Here is a 19,850-nt window from a genome sequence, read left to right on the forward strand (position 1 = left end):
GAAGCTGTACACTTTCGTATGTAAGATTAGGATTATCCCTTGAAATTCAAGGTAATTGTCTCGGAATGGAATTAAGTTTGAAGAATATGGCTTTTGCTTAATGATGTTCATTCTCTGTACAAAGTTCTACTAAAAAGTTCGTTCTAATTATCATGATTGCATCTCCTAACTTTGATACACAGATAGCGTATGTAATCTAACACCTGCAGCGAAGCGTTTCTTAACTTGCGTGCGCAGTAACCATCATTCCAGCATCAATTAACAAACCAGTCCCATTGACATAGGAAGCCGAAGGGCTGCAAAGGAAGACGGCAACATTAGCTACTTCTTCTGGCGTTGCGGCCCTTTTTGCTGGCGAGACAGTTTGAATGACTTTTTCGAGATCCGCCCAACGAGACAAACTTCTTTCTAACATGGGTGTCTTCACCCATGAGGGACAAAAGGCGTTCACACGGATTCCGTGCTTTGCATTGTCCAACGCTATCAAAGACATCAGTCACTATACTCAAGAAGTTCAACATGAGAACTCACCAGCTACTTTAGTAATTCCCATCACTGCGTGTTTCGACGCGACATAAGCCATCATTCTCGGGCCTGCACCATATGACAATCCAGAGCCAAGGTTCACGATACATCCCCGACCCAGCAAACGCTCATCACCATGGCGGCCCTTGATCTTTCTCGGTTCTTGTGCTACCATAGCTTTTGTCACAGCTCTGAGGCATAACATCGTTTCACGAGCATTCACAGCAAACGTTTTGTCGAAGTTGTCAATATCTATATCGGATGTTGGTGCGAGAGATGTGGCTCCAACCTTCAAGATACAAATATAGGTCAGCATATTCACACGAACATAGTTTTGGATGCACTTACTCCAGCACTATTGACAAAGTAATCAATCCGACCAAACTCCTTAATTGTGAAATCGACCATTGCCTGAACACTCCCTGGCTCAGTGGTGTTTACCTCCAACGCCAAGGTTCGGTATTGAGGGTTGGTAGCGAATTCTTTACTCTTCTCTGCGCTCGCTTTGGCCCCTTCGATGTTGAGGTCGGCAAAGATAACCCCTGATGCACCTGCTTCGGCGAATGCGAAACCAGTTTCTTCGCCGATGCCTGCTGCTCCTTATAAGTAATGTGTCAGTTATCAATCGATGATTGCAGATTTGACAGATCCTACCCCTGTAACCAGAGCTACACCGTTGACTGCTACGTTTGACATGATACAGACAAGTTCAAGCAATTTAGTTGTAAGTAACAATGCTTTATGGTTTTCAAAGAACTTGTTATTAGTGAGTTATAAAAGTATTGAGAGAATTGAAAAAAGAAAAAAAAAACATCTCTACCAAAAGTACCTTCTAAAAGGAAATCAAACTGTTAGTGGCGTATATTCTAAGACGTATTCCTGTGGCACAGTTGTTGTAGCTTAAACCACAAAGTACATATTAACATGTAACAAGAGATATCCCTGACGTTTGAATCAATATTGACATACATATAGAGGTGGAGTCCAGACAGGTGCCACTTTTGAAATCCGCATTTTCCCTTCTTCTTTCTATGCTTGCTGTATATCTTTCGCAACCCTCTTCTAAGTAATTTCTTAAGATATATCGCTACAATATAAAGCACGACTGCATTGCAAAGCCATCCAAAGCAGAAAAAATTCCGCCCCGAGTATCCGCAAATGTGTCAAAAGGTAAGGTGCTACATACTGCACTGCCCATTACCATCAAAATCTCCACGCATCTCTGAGGCGCAAATTACTAAAATTCGCAAGATGCATTGCTTATGCCTCCATGGAATGGGAACAAATAGCGATATATGTGCTTTTCCGGCCTCCATGATATACTCGACATCCAATTAAAGAAATTGACGAGTTTGAATCCTAGGCAACAAGCCAACAAGCAGTATCATTTATGGATACTTGCGCTTTGAATCGGTATGCAATACCATAGATAGCAAACCACCCGTTAGTTTCATATCTTAATATACACTGGTAGCAAATATTCGTTGTGAATTTGGCGATCACCACACATATGATTTTGTGGAGGGAGCAATCCCACATCCCACAGCTCCAGGTCTGAATCGACCACCCTCGCTGGCTGCTGTCCTTATTATCCACGAACAGAAGCGGAAAGCCCAGAAAGATGAAGCATATGTCTTCAAATGCGCAACATTTTCGTAATAGGAATACCAGGTAGCCCGTGTGAGCTTCTAACAGAACAGAGGATTCGTCTCTTGAACTCTGTGACTGATGGGGAGGTTGTGAAATTCCCAACTGTCATCCGTTGTTAATCTATCCTCGATCGGTTCATTCTGCCTATTAGAGATAGAGGGGGTTATGATATTGCACATTGAAATATTGACTTGAGATTGTTCTTATAGACAACATTGAAAGAGGCGAGGGAAATCAGTAAACCTCACTCGCAAGTGTGGGCTCGTCAGCAACACGTGATGCTTCCGCGCCCTGACCAGGTTACGCGTTTATGATGAGAGCTTAAGTGGCCCGTGGTCAATTTCCGCGTTTGGTGTGACAGGAAAAAATGTGTGCCTGATTATTGCCTGCACTATTGTATGACTTGTTCATGGTTCTCTCATTTAGCCTCGGTTATTGGTATGCTTACTAAAAAGTTCATTAATCTACGTTAGTCATCTCTCCACCCTTCTATCTCTAATTTCATCTTATCGTTGTTTCTTCACTTCCATCACCATCACCTATCGCCGTCGCCCATCACCATCACCGTCGCCCATCACCATCACCCATCACCCATCACCATCACCGTCGCCCATCACCATCACCCATCACCCATCACCATCACCGTCACCCATCACCATCACCGTCGCCCATCACCATCACCATCGCCCATCACCATCGACCATCGCCACCGACCATCGACCATCACTCATCACCCATCACCCATCACCATCGCAGAATATCTATTACAAATCAAATCCTCTCCTATAGTGTGTTGTATACAAGAGTTGTGTTTTCCAGCATCTGTTGCATAGAACCGCCCTTCTAGTGATAGTTTTTTCAACATCTGTTGCATAGAACCGCCCTTCTAGTGATAGTTTTTTCAACGTCTGTTGTATAGAACCGTCCTTTTAGTGGTAGTTTTTTCAACGTCTGCTGTATAGAACCGTCCTTTTAGTGGTAGTTTTCTCAACACCTGTTGTATAGAACCGTCCTTCTAGTGGTAGTCTTTTCAATATCTGTTGCATAAAACCGTCCTTTTAGTGGTAGTCTTTTCAACATCTGTTGTATAAAACCGCCCTTCTAGTGATAGTCTTTTCAACATCTGTTGCATAAAACCGCCCTTTTATTGGTAGTCTTTTCAACACCTGTTGCATAAAACCGCCCTTTTAGTGATAGTCTTTTCAACATCTGTTGCATAAAACCGTCCTTCTAGTGGTAGTCTTTTCAATATCTGTTGCTTAGAACAACTCCAACTATAACACAACTTATATATCAGGTTTTGTGAACCACTTTCACCCCTCATCGTGTACAAGAGTCAAGGCTGCTCTATAGCCTGGGTGGGTTGGGAATCACATCTAAAGTGTGGGCTAATATTGTTTCCAATATGATCGTTCTTTTATTATATCTATTGCTAATCATATTTATAGGAGCAAATTATGTCGAATGCAACTGGGATTTTAATCGAGAAACTCAAACTTAAACTCATCCTTCGCGAAAGAGTGTTTATAAAATGGGAAGATGACTCGGGTACACCTTGTATACTAGGTTCTCGTTTGAGGTGTAATGGGCAGAACCTCAACTTTTTCATAGCTATATATTATGATGAAGAAGGGCATCTTCATATTCACTTTTCCCTTGAAGTATCTGTTATACTTGGAGGTACTAAGCAGAAAATAGAGATATTATTGGTTGTTCCTCCTGATACCAACTTCTCAGATACTACTAATAAGCCTTGTTTGATATCGAATATCGAAAATTTATCTCACCTTGATGCTTCTGCTATTCACGATGCCGAAATCAGCGATTCAATGCATGTTATTTGTTTACAATTCGATCTAATTACAAAAGGGTTTATTATTACAAAGAAGAAGAAGAATACTACTACTATTAAGCCTCGGAATTACACTTCAAAAGGGTTGATCCGTGGCTTTGAATCTCTATCCGATACGAAAACCTTCACTGTGTATATCAAGCCGAATGATTATGCACTGGTGGGCTTGGAAGAAGTTCGTAATCGCTTAAGCAATACTGGTACTCCTACCGACATACACAAAACCAATGTAAAGGAAATATATGTTGGGCAAACGCCTGAATTAGTGGAATGGAGCAGACTTTACCCAGTATCACTACTACCATCATACACTAAGAATCCTCCTCAGCTATCTCCAGAAGTGCAGGTTCCCCTGTCACCACCAATCATTTTCGAACAGGACACACCATTAATCAATACTATCGAAGCAGCGATTGAAGAAACGCCGCCTCGGTTTCCAACTAGATCCAACTCTATATCCGTACATGGCATTTTCTCTGGCTGTGAAGAGTCATCAGACAGCGAAGTGAACTTGGACGATGCCGAAAAACACATGAGAATAGACTTCGATGTGGATTCAGATGAGGAAGAGCTTGCCAAGGAACAGTTTGCCAACAACTCTCGAGAATCAAATGAGCAATTCGATTATGATTTAGAAGCGTCACAGGTGTCACGGATGCTTAGCTCAAAATTGGAGAAATGGATAGAAACAGTATTACCGATAAACTTCAATGTTCATCACCACACGCGTTTAGTTACTAAGTTCTCAATTCTTGGCAATTGCATTCGTACATCGGACGCAGATTTATTCGATATTACTTTACTTTGGTGCTCTGCTTTATTTTTCTACGATCCATTGGATTCTGATTCTGATTCTGATAATACTTCTGGATTATGGGAAAAGAGAAATTCATGGCTTATTCGAGATATAGTAGAACAAATTCAATGGGCTAATAAAATAAGCTATAGTACTGAGATAAGTTCGGCACTATTAGAGCATTTTACAAAGCTTGGTCAAGCTGCTCGTATTGTTGCTCTAGATGCTGCATATAATAAAGGCGCCTATTTTAAACAAAAAAGTGTTTTTATTACTTACGTATTAGCGGAGTTTGGCAAGCCGGGCAGGAAGCCTGTTTCTCGAAAAAGATTGGAAACTGATAGTAGTACGTCTAAGCGAGTGAAAATATGATTAGAAATTGAATTGTTTTCTTATTAGTATTATTGTCTTCGAGGTCTACTTTCATCAAGAGAAAGGGTTTGTGTCATTTTCTATATATGATGAAGAATGAAAGATAAATATTTAAAATAATGAATGGTCTGGAAAAGGAATGAGAAATGTAAGGAGGAAGATAGAAAATATAGAAGAAATATAAAAGAATGAAATAGGTAATATAGAAGAGAGGTAATAAATATTAGGATATTATAGTTTCAATATTCTAACATGATTGAAACGGAAGATAATTACTATTAGGATATCGATCATATAATCATACAGAGGGAGTACCCGCCTTAGCAGCAATGGATTAGAAATGAAGGTAGCGGAGGTGGACAGACCTTCCATTGGAATTGAGCCCTCGAGACAGCATGTAGGCTGGCTTTGCACCAGGAGTATCAGCCATGTTGTTTGATGAACGGAAATTTCAAAAGAGATATGCAAGATTGTTACTCGGAGTTTATGGTCGAAGCAAAAAGGTCATTAGTCTGTACTTTATACATTCGTCGAGGAAAATTCTGAGTTGGCCTGGATCTAATACTCACGCAAAAGCTAATGCATCCGGATGCGCGCTGAAGCAGAAGATATATCGGTTGCCGGCGTAGTACCTAATCTGGAAGTGCTGAGTCAGATCCACTAGGCTGGTTTTATAACATCAGAGCATATGTAATGTAACTGAAAAAGTGATCAAATTCAATTGGGTATCAATATTTGCAACTACTGTGGCAGAAAACGTCAAACAAATATCCAGCGAAATGCTTGCAACGCATATCTGCGGTTACTCAAAATTTCTCTCCTGCAGCTCTTCTCAAGGCTTCCGCCGTCCATTCTGGATGACTGACCATGAAGCAGTGGCCACCCTCCTTGAGACTTTCCACAACGCAAAAGCGTTCAGATTCATCATTTGTGCACCCTTGATCATCATTTCCACTACCTTGGGTGTGAAAGAACTCTGATCAGCCTCGCCATACAAAAATGTTACCCTGTGGTGGCCAAGTTAATACTTTAAATGAAAAGAAATTCAATATAAATCCCTATACAAATTTTAATATGTACATTATGTTTATGATATATTCTCTTCGTTATTGACGAATATTCGCGGCTCTAAACGGGATCCGTTTAGTATTGACTTTTAATAGAAAAAAAGAAAATGGGGGCCCTGAAGGGCCTTAGAGATTTCAGAATTTGACGAATATTAGAGTTGTAGGAAAGGTGGACGGAAGGGGAGCGAGCGTAAGAGCTATAAGGTGAGTGAAAGGCATTAGCCGAAAGCTTAAAGGGGAAGAGGAGTGAGGAGTAAATCATTCACATCACTTCCAATTTATTCTTCAATCAGAAGCTTTACCACTGTACTATACCATACAGAATGTACTATAAAAGTACAAATACTGCATAGCTCTAATCTATATATTCATATCGAATTCAATTACTAATCGAATTCAAAACAAGTAAATATCCTAGTGATTCTTAGATTAAAAGTTAGAATTAGCTTTCAAATTCAAGAAATTCACCAAGTCCCTTTGGAGTAAAGATTTCTAATCGTTTACGAAAGAAAAAGCCCCCTAATCAATACTTTAAAAACGCTTTCTTCAATACATTATAAAATTATCAAATATTTTCTTGTACTGACGAAGCGGCCATTTCGTCACCCACGGTTTCTGCCACCACAGGGTGATCCAGTCTATTTAACACATAATCCATGTTGGCCACAGGTCATGTCGTACCGGCTAAACGACCCTGGATACGCATTGTTTACACAGGATGCGTATTACGCACGTACGGCCTACTGCATCGACCCGGCCATCTACGAGGACGAGCCTAGTTCAGTATATACCCAAGGTCTAACCCTACCCACTAGACATGATCTGTCCCAGATGCTAAATTTTGACGAGGAAGATAGTGTCATTGTTATGAGAGAGATAAATTCGACACGTCTCCCAACTCCAGAGGAGATGGAAAAATATCTCGGGTATACCAAATGCGGCAGCGAAAATTGTCTTGAGGAGATTGCGGAAATTAGGAGTCAGTTCGAAAAGTTCAAGACTGAAGTAATCGCCCAGACAAGTATATCTAGAGTAGAATCATCACCGGTAATCGCAACTGCTTCTTCTAATGCACATGCAACGCAACCAACAGCTTTGCTTGCGAGTGCTAGGTCGCAACCCGGAAGTGGCTATCATTCGCAACCATAGAGACAGTTGAGGAATGTAGATTTTTGTATCGTAGATGATAATGAATACTGTGGAATAAGATTTTAATATGCACAACGATTGAGGTATGACAAGGAGCTCGAGCACTCCATTAAACTAACTGTACCCGAACATTGTAACTACTACCGACTAACTTTAATAGTTGCTCTCAATCCAGCAGATTCTTCCAAGAACTTTGAGTGTTCTGCCTTTGCTTCTGCCATCTCTTCCGCTTTTCCATCGTACGGGCCAGTGTGCATGAGCTTTTGGGCCACCATCCTAAGCTTCCTATCTTCCTTGTGGAACTTCTGTTTTGCAATTCTGAACTCTTCGAACCTAAAATCATCTGGCCAACCATGTTCAACGAATAATTTTTTCTGTGCAGCTCTCTTGTTATAACCATCGAGCAAGTATTGATCTGCGTCGGGTGTTGGATCCAAAATATTATACCCATTGGCAATATAATCGTCATAACCAGATGGAGGTGCTGGGGGCTCCGATTCCACGTGACGGGATCTTCCATTGGACCATGGCATTTCTTTTAGATCTCGGAGGTATTCTATCCATTGATCTAGCATAACTTTTGCAGGAACAGATGACAAGTCTAGATAAGTGTTTGTATAGCCTGGTGAATTATTAGGCCACTGGATAATGTGTTTTGTGCGAATATCGTAAATTATGGTTCGTCCAAATATACTCGGGGTGACTTTGTAGGAACCAAGGCGGACAGCCCATGGTGCAAGATCGTATTCACCTTTCCAGAGGACTTCGCGTGCTTCGGAAACATTATTTAAATAGTTGTAAGGAAGGGTGCCATATGATATCTCATCATCAATTTCGAGAAACGGAAGATGTCGGAGAAGAGCAATAACTTCAGGCTCTAATTCAATCGTGACGAACTCCTCCTTGGGAAGGTTTTGATGAGGAGGCCGCCTGATTTCAGATTCTTCAATATATTCCATATAACGAAGAGTTTCATAAACTTGCGTAATGCCACGTATAAACTCTCCATGTTGTTCTTTGATGAAATCTTCCGTGAAAACTGCGTCATTATGGTTGGGATCATGAGACGGGACCTCGCAAGATTGAGAGGTAGGAGATTTCTGCCATGGCACCTCGATTTCAATTTCTGGCTTCTTACAAGTCTCTTTTAACGAGAGGCATGAAGAGCCTACCAACCTATTAGTAAACAACTCTTGCAATACTATCGTAGCTCAGACCTACAAATAGGGAATCCTCCATCACATATTGCTCCCTTTGAAGCACATGTCAAGCACTGCCGAGCGGGGAACTGAACGGAGGCCATGTTAAACCCAGCGATAATCGTGGCTAGAAAACCTATGCCTATCGATATATATATGGTTCTGAAAGCCTGCATAAGCATGAAGGAATGAGCAAGCGAGATTGTATTTATTTGATCTACAATAACGTGTAATGACAGCCAGAAGGTAGGCGCATGTTAATAGAACACACTGGCCAATTGAATGGTGTAAGATTATTTAAGCGATTTATTAGCAGAATTTCTTTTTCTTCAGAAAGTATTTCGAAATTTAAAAGCCTATCAAAACACATAAAGATTATGGATCTCACATTTCAGCAATATAAAACAATAACCACAGATTGTATAGTTTGTTGGTAAATTGAACTGACAAATAATATCTTCTATAACATAGTTTATCAGTGCGTGCTCTTCCTCAAATATTCGCTTAGCAAATATTTGAGGAAGAGCGTCTTGTGATCAAAATAACATGTGACTCTAATCCGCGATGATTCGTCACATGAATCTTAATACGATACTCCAGGTTTAATAGTCTAACTGAATATTTTGTAAATTAAAATACATATCTTTGATACCCTTAGCACCATCTGGTGTACGACTCAAAAAATATTATGATCGCCATAGCTTACTTCCAGCTTCTACTGTAACGCATGTCGAAAACTCTGTATTTAGCCGATAGATCATACCTTCTGTAGTTAGAGTATAAATTCAGGAACTCATGTATTAAGTGCTCGTCAGTACCTCTCTATGGCTACAATAATCCTATCTTGATCTTTACAAATAAAGCACATAGATTGTGAATAATACCAATTATCGATATACTCTCAAACAGACTCTGACAATTAGGAAGGGACTAAAACGTGGAAAAGGAAGATACTAAGAAGCTTTGAGTTTATTTCCAAGCATTTAACGTATCCACAATCTTACAAAATCCATATCGTTTAGAACTGGTTCTTATACATTCGTAGCGGCGGCCTTGATCACCTCTTTAGTGATTGCTATATCTGCCTTTTGTTTCTCAAACAAAAGTGTTATCACCTTTTCGTCAAATCGATCTGCTATTAGCTCTACTACCTCTTCTGTAATTACCACTTCTGCCCCTCGTTTTTCAAGCAAAAGCATCATCATTTCTTTTCCACTCCTCTTATTCCCTGCTGCTGCTTTCACCACTTCTTCTGTAATCATTACTTCTGCCCCTCGTTTCTCAAGCAAAAGCATCATTATCTCTTTTCCATGCCAATTCCCTGCTGCTGCTTTCACTACTTCTTCTGTAATCATTACTTCTGCCCCTCGTTCCTCAAACAAAAACATCATCACCTCTTTTCCACTATCCCTATTCCCTGCTGCTGCTTTCACCACTTCTTCTGTAATCATTACTTCTGCCCCTCGTTTCTCAAGCAAAAGCATCATTATCTCTTTTCCACTACCCCCATTCCCTGCTGCTGCTTTCACCACTTCTTCTGTAATCATTACTTCTGCCCCTCGTTTCTCAAGCAAAAGCATCATCACCTCTTTGTCAAACCGACCTGTTATTAGCTCCACCACCTCTTTCGTAATAGCTACTTCTGCTCCTCGTTTCTCTAGCAAAAGCATCATCACCTCTTTTCCACTATTCCAATTCCCTGCTGCTGCTTTTACCACTTCTTCTGTAATCATTACTTCTGCCCCTCGTTTCTCAAGCAAAAGCATCATTATCTCTTTTCCATACCAATTCCCTGCTGCTGCTTTTACCACTTCTTCTGTAATTATTACTTCTGCTCCTCGTTTCTCTAGCAAAAGCATCATCACTTCTTTTCCACTATTCCAATTCCCTGCTACTGCTTTCACCACTTCTTCTGTAATCATTACTTCTGCCCCTTGTTCCTCAAGCAAAAGCATCATAACCTCTTTTCCACTAACCCAATTCCCTACTGCTGCTTTCATCACTTCTTCTGTAATCATTACTTCTGCCCCTCGTTTCTCAAGCAAAAGCATCATTATCTCTTTTCCACTACCCCTATTCCCTACTGCTGCTTTCACCACTTCTTCTGTAATTATTACTTCTGCCCCTCGTTTCTCAAACAAAAGCTTCATTATCTCTTTTCCACTACTCCAATTCCCTACTACTGCTTTCATCACCTCTTCTGTAATCATCACTTCTGCCCCTCGTTCCTCAAACAATAACTCCAGCACTTCCTCCCCACTCTCATTATTTCTTGCTGCTGCTTCTATCACTTCCTTTGTTATTGATACTCTCGCTGAATATAGCCCATTTAACAATTCTCGAAACACATTGATACTTGATTCAGCAGCAGGGAGGATGTAATGATCGCCTAATTCCTCTGTTATTCTGCTCGGGATCGTATTTGTAAGGAGCCTTGCGAACCATTCCTTGTTAATTATAATCGCAAGAGTCCAAATCGATACTGGAATTTCGCCATATCGCGAACTATAACGTGTGTTACTGGGCAACCAGATCGCCTGACCTTTTGCACTCGAAAGACACTTCAATTGTTCAAAGTTATTTTGTGCTTCGTTTAATGTATCGATATGTTCATACCAGAACTCTGCAGCGTAGGAATGCAAGGACATCTCATCTAGCATTTTTAATCTCTTAGCTTCCGCAATGTCGTCGAAATTCAGATAAGATATACAGGTATTGGCGAGGAGCATTCCCGGTCGTTCAAATTGATTCAATATCTCTGCTTTTTCCAATATGCCTGAACTTTTCAGAAAATCGCGTAATGTTTGATGGATTAGAAAAGGGTTCGGGCCAATGACATCTATCAAGCTACCTAGACTCGTTTGGATAACCTCAGCATTCAATACGATTTTCTCCTCTTTGCAGTTTTTCCAGCTTGTCGCGTTTTCAGTCATGCCAATGGCGAGGGCAACCTCTAATTCCTTAAAGCTAAGTGGACGTGCTGCATATGTTATCCAGGTTAATATTGCTATATCCTTTGGGCTTCCTAACACTTTCTGAAGAAGGCTTTTGTACAAATCGTTGATCTCTAGAGGCAATTGTTTCATTTTCTTCTCAACGTCTTTGCGAGAGGGTAACCTCAAGCCTTGAATCTCGCGAAGGAGTATACTTATCCAAAGAAATGTCGTACCTGCTTTCTCTTTGGCAGCTTTCAAAATGTACCCTTTCATGTCATCGGTGAATTTTGTTCTAAATGAACGTAGCTCCGATTTAATAAATGTCGTCAAGTCCTCCTCCGAAGCACAAAGAGTTTTCGAAGGAGAAAATGCAATATCCACTACAAATTCTTCCGGCCTACTTGTACAAAGTAATTTCAGAAATGGTTCTCCGATGCGAATTGTCTTAAGGTGTTCGTTTAAATATTCAAGAAGACTCTTCATTTCTGTACCATAAACATCGAGTCCATCAATGATACAATAAATCCGATTATATATGTCTGTTGAAATCAAATCGAGGAAGATCCTCCAAAGATTGTCAAAGGAGTCTGTAAAAAATTCCTTCTCATCCTTATTTTGAAAGCGATTTGGAAGCTTGTGATATAATCGCTGGTCCTCACAGAGTTGAACAATGAAAGATCGGAGAATGGATGATGCTGTTCGGGAACTTTCCTCATTCTTGATATTACAAAAGTAATAAATAATCTTATTTTGAGGCTTTTGTTGTTCTTGCAAATGATCTATCACGAAGTTGGATAGAACAGACTTTCCCTGCCCAGGAGTTCCAGTGATTAGCAAGACGCATGATTGATTAGAGTCTCGCCATTCGATAAAGTCGCTTTTTTGAAGTCTTTCAGGATGATCCTGGAACTCTAAGGGCTGATCAGTAACCAACCATTGCAGAGTTCCCTCGACCGCCGTTCGCACTTTCTTGGTTTCTTTGAAATTTCCATAAGGGGGAATATTTAGGTCATCCCAATGGCGCTTTTCAGCCGAGGAGAGTTCTTTGAATAATTAGACTTGTCATTCTAATTGTATATAAATTAGGCACTACGCACTTTTGATTGAAGCAAACCTTGCTTCAATAATATTAGGCGCTCTATCGACAAGACCTTTCAACGTGTGAAGTACCTTTATATAATCAACGTCAGACTGATCAGAAAATTTGACCAGATCTGAGTGATCTCTAAGAAGTCCCTCTTCGTAGCAAAAGTTGTCATCAATACCGATTTGACAAGCCGAACTCTTCGAAACCATAAAGCAAAGTGGTCCATCCTTTACTAACGATCCATTGTCCAACTATAAAACGAAATCAGTAACAGTTTTGCATTAGATGAGAATTTGAATATACCTTTCTAACCATCTGGGTTTCCTTCTGTTCGTAGTAAGATCTTATCTGAAATTGTCCTCTCTTACAGCATTGCTTAAAGTTTTGTTTGATCGTGCTTAAAAACTGAGTTGGTTCATGATCTTCATCGGCCACCTGAAGATCCTTGATCATTTGTTCGTTGAGACCTCCAGCTACGATCTGCATGAGGGCCTTGTTGTTAAGGCCCAAATTAGGAACCCCAAAGAACATTAAGCCGTAAGACGATTTGAAGAAATCAACATTGTCGGGATTTTTACCGCTTATCATAGCTATATATAAAGCCTAAAGTACAACTATTAGTTTGCAAAACTTCAGCGAGAAATATAGGAGACAGACTTCCTTAACTAGCAGACCTCCCAAGCTATGAGCTACAAAAATGAGGGGTCTTTGGCTCGCCTACAAATTCATCATTAGCATATAAAGATGTCTGAATGTAATTGTGATTATAACCTTGGTGGCCGAACGAAACGCTATAACAGAACTGAGAAATGCTTTTGCTAAATCAGAAATAGATTGTTTTGCATTTCTATCCAGAATTGATGTATCGTATCCATAAGCCAGGATTCGAGCAGATGATATATCTGTAGGAAGAGAATCTCGAATCCAAACATAGTCTTTGTGTTTTGCTTTGAACGAACCGATCGGATGGCTACCTAGGCCTGGGACAAAAACGATGCTGCCATATATTAATCATCATCGTTCCTGAAACCAATTACACTTGACTTACTCTACAAATGGTTCATCGCCTTCAAAGAGTGGTGTAACTCCGAGGAAATCATGATCAATAGTATAAGACAAGTTCGGGGTTTCGAACGAATTTAGCGTTGCCATCAGTCTGGTAGAAGATGAACGTGCAAGAGTGATAGAGCAATCAGACCCATATGTTGGCAGGCATCTCATTAGCTCTTCTTCCAAAGATTTTTTCGTTGTTTCGATCGGTATCCCTCGGATACGAAAACATTTGAGCTTTTTAGGCAGCGGATTTATCTTTGTGGTCTTTGTGGGTTCTATAACCTTCGTAGTTTTCGCCGTTGGAGCCATTGTAAATGCGAAATAGACAATGGTAACGATGACAACAGCCATTGCATATAAAAGCTCTTTGGTTGGTTTGATATCCATTATTGTGAGTTGGAGTTTTGATAAGAGGATTGTTAATTGTATGGATTTGTGAAAGAATAAAAGAAGCATTAATTGTGTAAATCGATGAGGGGGTGGATTTGTCTTAATAGAACCATCTGAAATCCCATCTACGTGTGGTTTTAACGAGCGTTATCGTTGTGGTGACAGGGCAATAGAATTAATTGGCTCAGGGCAAACACATCAATTTATCCTTAAAAGCGCCTATGGCTGAGCAAAAATTGATTGGATGCGAAGGGGCAACAGCCTGCGCTGATAAGACGATGGATGGCCTTACGATGCATATGAACATTCAGCTGAGGCTCTTTAGCGGTGCTTCTGCTTTCCACGTGTACAAATGGTTGTTCCAATACTACCTCTGGTCACACCACTCCTTGAGTGTTATTTAATCATTTTCTCTTATCACCAGAATAATGATAATCTGCATTTTCCGAGATCAAACAAAGCCCTCGATCGCTTCAATATCACTCCAATGCAAGCGCCGCCCTTTGCGAAGGCTGATCAGCTTAATAGTGAGCTTGATATCATAGCCACTTCAACAGCCCCTGTGATATCCACAATTCGTCTACCAGGGCAACCACGCATTCATATTAATCAGCGTGCAAAAGTCAATGATTTTCTCAAGCAAGAGTTTCTTTTGAAGGACCTAGATGAAATCTCTCCGTATCTATGGATGATGTCAAAGCATGACAGCAGAAGCATCTCTCCACTACATCGCCAAAAGCTCAAAGGTCGCGATATCGTTATCACTGAAGACCCACGATTACACTTAGTCTGGCATCACGATCGCATATTCATCAAACCACTTCCACAATACCTTCTATCCCATTATTTTTGGGAGGCTTATCTTTGCATCAACCGCCACTCTTCACCAGAGCAGATTGCTCTACAAAAATCAGTTCTAGGATATCTCAGAACATACATCTATCTCATCAAATATGAATCAGATTTTCGTATGGCTATCGATGATAAGCTTCAATTGATACCTCCTGATGTTACGTTTTTGAAATTCTGCGACTTTATCGCACCTTTGGAAAACCTTCTTGATGTCGATGTCGCTGGACGCTATGCCTACGGTGAAATTCGGCTTACGCGACTCAACCTCTATTCGAAAATCTTCTTAAGGAAGTTCAGCTTCCATCGTGTTCGTGCGCAGTACTCTGATTATTTTGCTTCATTCTATGGGCCTTTACTTTTCCTATTTGCGATACTTTCAGTGGTGCTAGGTGCGATGCAAGTTTCTATGGCCATTGACTTTGATGTAACCAAGCAGTGGAAATCTTTTGAGCAATTTTGTCAATGGTTTAGTGTCATTTGTATTTCTGTAGTAGCGATTTTGGTTCTTTGGCTTGGGTTTTTATTCTTATATAAATTCATCAAGGAATGGGTTTATGCCATCGCTGAACATCAGAGAAGGAAAGGCTGCTCTAAAGACTGTTCTAAAGTCTGATTAAGCAGTTGGACCTTTTGAGCAAGGCATTAACAATTCCGAAAGAATTTCGGTTTGAGGCTTCATTAGTAGGTGCAACGACTCAGATATACTGAGTATGAGGGGTGAAGTGGTGTCGTGTCGAGGAAGCATGGATGTAGGGGTGAGGCATTATATATAAGTATATACAAGGTGGATTTATTCACAGCATTCAAGATACCGATCCAAAACCATAACATCCGTAAAACTCGATCGTCTTCTTCGCATTATTAAATTTAGATAATGCAAGCTCTTACAGAATGTTCCCCTATTTCTGTTCACGCGAGTGATTTCTCCACGCTCCATAATTTTTCCTTGAACGCCGGACGAGGAATTGGAGAGGTGCTGCCAATGAGCGGGAATAACATACAGATTTCCATAAGGCATCCACTAGGCTACATGGGGTAGATACATCGTCTTTACCTACTACCAATGACGGCTAGATTTTGGAATTGTCTACCCATAATCTTCATTGGTAAATATAATAGCTTATATCTAAGTACAACAGTTTAAACTGTTCAACACAGTAGCTTTGGTCGCGGTTTTATACAGACTCGACCACTAGCCAAGCAGCTCATGCTAGGAGGCTTGCCATCTAGATTACGTGAAAGGACTCTAGGTTCTCGAGGTGGTTTAGGCTAGACTTCAAGTAGGAATTCGAAAAGGTTGGAACTGGTTGTAATTCTTATAAATATAGTATGAAACTAATGGTTGTATTGAGCAAGAAGCTCTACATTGTAATAAAACCCAATTCCCCCATGTGGACCTTCGTTCTCTGTTGTTCCACCGACTCCTACTGTGTCCCACTGGCCAAGTTCTCAGCCCTTAGCGAAGATTTATTGGAAATAGGTGTGGGTTATTGTGCTCACTGCGATAAATACAGCTGCTGGGTAAATAAAATCGAAGAATTTATTTAGATTTTCCTTAATTGACTTAATAACGTTGTTCGGTTTTTCGATATTATTATAAACCTTACTCTAACTTCGGCTTGTATAAGAAAAGTATACACACAAGCGGTAAGACTCATCAGGATTATGAGTTTGAAAAGTGTGACGCTATATCTTAAAGAGCTGAATAAATAGGGTTCACTTCATCCTTAGAATCTAAAGCTACAGAGCTACAGCTCTCGGGGAGGCCCTTTATATACATGTTCTCGCACACTAACGGAGCGGCTTCGGCTGCGTTCTTATTCGATCTTACCACCACCTTTTTCCCATAGTAAATCACCTAAATCCGATCGCGTGCGAACGGACCATCAGCTTCTTCGTTATCCCACGTGATTTACCTGAATGTGGGTGACTCGTGACACTACCCTCCCCTTCGGAAGAGCTCGCCCTCGAGCTTCTTTATTTACACTACCTAAGCTGGAAAGGCTACTTCTACTAATTCTGAATCGATCTCTCAATTCAGATTTAATGAAATAAGTCGTGGTGGTTGTCTTGGGCAATTTACTAGAAATTGACCAAATGCGTCAAATCGACCAGATCAATTGGCCAATTTGACCAATTTGATCAAGGCAACCGAGTTGGCTACCATGGCGGTGTGACGGCGTGACGGGGTTAATGTAATCGACTATGTTCAATTGATCTGATTGATTCAAAATGGTTAGAATATGCCGAGCCGGCCTGGGGTGTGATTCTTTCAGATTTTACTCTTTTATTCGATGAATTCAGAGTGGGCTTGAGGCTAGAAACGTTTCTTTATCTCTTTGTTTCATAGGCGAGCTTTATCCAGCTGAGTAATTGGTTAGGAGGGCCAGGTTTCGTAGGGTTTTCCAGATGGAAATCTCGCAGAAGGTGCGGTGACGTTTTAAGGTCCGAAGTAAGATACTAGGTGAGATCTGTATCGCTATTAAGCTACGAGAATCTAAATAATAGGGTTTTTGGTGCTTTCTTCTCGAGCATCAATTGTCTTGTAATAAGGCATGGAGGTTGCTTGCTTAGTAAGTCGGTCGATGGTGACGAATATATTATCATATCCGTGCTTGTCTTTATTGAAGCTACAATAATCCATAGTGACGTATTGTTATGCTCGAGTGAGGGTAGGAAGAGGATGTAGAAAGCTAGGGTTTCGATCGTGCAGTATGGCGCTGCGCTTGCAGGTATGACAGTTTCATAAGTATTGAGCAATTGTTCCCTACATTCTCGGCCAATAGAACTATTCAGACATTGAGAGGTAGGTCTTGCCTACTCCAGGGTGAGCTGTCGATACAGAATTATAAATCTTTCGAATTAGGTAAGTCCGTAGGTTGTCAACGTCCGGCACCATCAGGCGGTTCTCATATAATAGCAAACCCTTCAGAAGAGATATATGTTTATGACCTTGGGCAGCTTGCGTTCTCAATGCTGAGAGGCTGTTCGAGGTCTTATTTGCTTCAATGATACGATTGATCAAATTGAATCTAGGTGCAACAGCCCTTATATATCTATATTGGCAATCGAGATTTCGTCTGAGTGATGCATTCGTAGGGTTTCGCTTAGAATCTGGGTGTCAATTCGATCATTCTTGATCAACTGCTGAAGGCGGTTCTTTTCCGTATGGTTCTGCGGATCCAATTCGTCGGTGTGACGGGTGAGTGCATCGGCGAGAAAGTTGTCTTTACCAGAGCGGTACATAATAAGAAAGTTGTAGTTAGCCAGGGCCTCTGCCCACCGTGCTTGCCGAGCATTCAATGACTTTGTAGACATGACATATTCAAGTGCTTTATGATCGATGTAAACTTTGATCTGGTGAGGGGGTTTCGGTTCCCGAGCGAGGGATGTTACTTGTCAATTGGTGCGAATTCGAACTTGCACCTGGTTTCTTTGCGACCTCTCTAGCTGGCCTATAGCGGTTGCGCTCTCGAATCGAAACCTCAAGTTCGTCAATTTCGGTGAGCTTATCAGCTAGTGCGCCGACAGTGGTGCAAGGTTTGTGGTGAAGTGCTACGGCCCGAGCCAAGAAGTCCGAAATCTTTCTATCCAGATCTCGGAGAAGGGTTTGTTGATTCGTAACCTCGGCTTGGGTAGTCAGTAGTCGGAATTTCCGGTACCATACTATAAAATTACCTCGTTGGGTCGTATTGGGCATCACCCAGTGCTCATATTCGGTGCGAGCGTGATCTACCTCTGCGGGGTTACGGTAGATGGCGGCAAGTTGATAAGCTAGCTCTTGGCCAGTCAACTTGGGTATTTGCATGTACAATGCAAGGATGTGCTCTTGAGTTTCCCCTTCTGTCTGGTCTACTACGTAAGATCGTCTTTGCGATTCGGAGGTGAGCGAGCTTTCGTAAAGCTCCAACCGCTCTGAAACCAATAGTAACCATAAGTTGGCTTTAGGCTCCATCCCATCGTTCAATTTCGATGTAAGATTGGTGGGCTTGGGGAAGTAAGTAGGGACGACCCGTCGCTGCCGTAGTGGAGCGGCGCTGCGACGAACGTCGGGGTGAGTGAGTCTCCTGCCCAAAGCGGGTCCCCTTTAGGCGGTCATCGTTGCTCGATATAGATTCCGAAGGTTGTCTTTTTGGTTATTCCTGCGCCTGTGGCGTGGTTTCTTCAGTTTTTCGGAGGGGTTGGAACCGCGCTCGATAGATGGAATGAGGACCTCAGGACGGCTGTGTCCGCGCACCTCGTCAGGTGCGTCTTAAGGTTGCAAAGCTGGGCTTGAGGAGTGCCTGCTCGCTGTCGCCCCGACCTCGAGATCAGAGATGCGGCCATGAAGCTCCTGCACTGATGCAGCGAGTGGTTGTAGCAATCTGAGAGTTTCAAATTTATCTTCGGCGGGCGGTTGCGGCATGGTATCTCGACCCTTGCCTTTTTCTCTGCTACCAGTGTTGACACCTTCTCCGAGGAGTGGAAGTCCCTCGGCTTGCTCTGGCTCCATATGAAGTTGAGTAATGGGAGAGCGGGGTAACTTGGTTCCTTGAAACGGGTCTTACCCTATAGGAGTGGTGCTCGACATGATAGAGGTACTAATGGCGTTTGCTGCTATGAAGGGGGATATCTTCGTCGAGTAAAACTCGGAATAGATCTTCTTCCTATTAGTGGTAATCAAATTGATTTACTCAAGAGGGGATTAGGATTATAAGGTATTATTTGGACGGCCACCAGATGGCCGCGCGATCGTATAGTGAGCTTTAGATAATGTAACGATATGCCTTAGAGAGCTGAATAAACAGGGTTCACTTCATCCTTAGAATCCAAAGCTACAGAACTACAGCTCTCTGGGAGGCTCTTTGTATATATGTTCTCGCACACTAACGGAGCGGCTTCGGCTGCGTTCCTCTTCGATCTTACCACCACCTTTTTCCCAT

The 19,850-nt window shown here is 41.5% G+C and overlaps 7 protein-coding genes across 8 annotated transcripts; 3 read left to right on the forward strand and 4 right to left on the reverse strand.

Moving 5' to 3' along the window:
• Window positions 1-87: 87 nt before the first annotated feature.
• BCIN_10g04440 (hypothetical protein) lies at window positions 88-1,282 on the reverse strand. The gene is made up of 4 exons (XM_024695625.1): window positions 1,180-1,282; window positions 874-1,124; window positions 532-814; window positions 88-480 (listed from the first exon to the last, which is right to left on the reverse strand). Exons 2-4 carry the CDS (start codon window positions 931-933, stop codon window positions 221-223), a joined length of 603 nt encoding a protein of 200 aa, XP_024551419.1. The 5' UTR covers window positions 934-1,124; window positions 1,180-1,282; the 3' UTR covers window positions 88-220.
• Window positions 1,283-2,686: 1,404 nt separating this feature from the next.
• On the forward strand, window positions 2,687-5,437 carry BCIN_10g04450 (hypothetical protein). The gene is made up of 2 exons (XM_024695626.1): window positions 2,687-3,558; window positions 3,624-5,437. Exon 2 carries the CDS (start codon window positions 3,633-3,635, stop codon window positions 5,193-5,195), a length of 1,563 nt encoding a protein of 520 aa, XP_024551420.1. The 5' UTR covers window positions 2,687-3,558; window positions 3,624-3,632; the 3' UTR covers window positions 5,196-5,437.
• A 1,497-nt stretch (window positions 5,438-6,934) lies between these two features.
• Window positions 6,935-7,411, forward strand: BCIN_10g04460 (hypothetical protein; the record flags this gene model as incomplete). Its single annotated transcript, XM_024695627.1, has 1 exon — window positions 6,935-7,411. One exon carries the CDS (start codon window positions 6,935-6,937, stop codon window positions 7,409-7,411), a length of 477 nt encoding a protein of 158 aa, XP_024551421.1.
• Window positions 7,412-7,551: 140 nt separating this feature from the next.
• Window positions 7,552-8,714, reverse strand: BCIN_10g04470 (hypothetical protein; the record flags this gene model as incomplete). Its single annotated transcript, XM_024695628.1, has 2 exons — window positions 7,552-8,579; window positions 8,633-8,714. The coding sequence occupies 2 exons, from the start codon at window positions 8,712-8,714 to the stop codon at window positions 7,552-7,554; spliced, it is 1,110 nt and encodes a 369-aa protein (XP_024551422.1).
• A 511-nt stretch (window positions 8,715-9,225) lies between these two features.
• Window positions 9,226-14,324, reverse strand: BCIN_10g04480 (hypothetical protein). Its single transcript, XM_024695629.1, has 6 exons — window positions 13,682-14,324; window positions 13,405-13,630; window positions 13,291-13,350; window positions 12,937-13,236; window positions 12,644-12,884; window positions 9,226-12,589 (listed from the first exon to the last, which is right to left on the reverse strand). The coding sequence occupies exons 1-6, from the start codon at window positions 14,071-14,073 to the stop codon at window positions 9,642-9,644; spliced, it is 4,167 nt and encodes a 1,388-aa protein (XP_024551423.1). The 5' UTR covers window positions 14,074-14,324; the 3' UTR covers window positions 9,226-9,641.
• A 127-nt stretch (window positions 14,325-14,451) lies between these two features.
• BCIN_10g04490 (hypothetical protein) lies at window positions 14,452-16,063 on the forward strand. Its single transcript, XM_001557369.2, has one exon. The coding sequence runs from the start codon at window positions 14,564-14,566 to the stop codon at window positions 15,539-15,541; it is 978 nt and encodes a 325-aa protein (XP_001557419.2). The 5' UTR covers window positions 14,452-14,563; the 3' UTR covers window positions 15,542-16,063.
• Window positions 16,064-16,226: 163 nt separating this feature from the next.
• Window positions 16,227-19,761, reverse strand: BCIN_10g04500 (hypothetical protein). Of its 2 annotated transcripts, XM_024695631.1 has the most exons (4): window positions 18,607-19,761; window positions 16,536-18,558; window positions 16,429-16,482; window positions 16,227-16,376 (listed from the first exon to the last, which is right to left on the reverse strand). In XM_024695631.1, the coding sequence occupies exons 1-2, from the start codon at window positions 18,881-18,883 to the stop codon at window positions 18,263-18,265; spliced, it is 573 nt and encodes a 190-aa protein (XP_024551425.1). In that variant the 5' UTR covers window positions 18,884-19,761; the 3' UTR covers window positions 16,227-16,376; window positions 16,429-16,482; window positions 16,536-18,262. The 2 variants fall into 2 exon arrangements, with proteins under 2 accessions (XP_024551425.1, XP_024551424.1); XM_024695630.1 differs by having other exon boundaries at window positions 16,429-19,761.
• Window positions 19,762-19,850: the final 89 nt, after the last annotated feature.

This window comes from Botrytis cinerea, chromosome 10 (assembly GCF_000143535.2).
Source record: "Botrytis cinerea B05.10 chromosome 10, complete sequence".
NCBI classification, from domain to species: Eukaryota; Fungi; Ascomycota; class Leotiomycetes; order Helotiales; family Sclerotiniaceae; genus Botrytis; species Botrytis cinerea.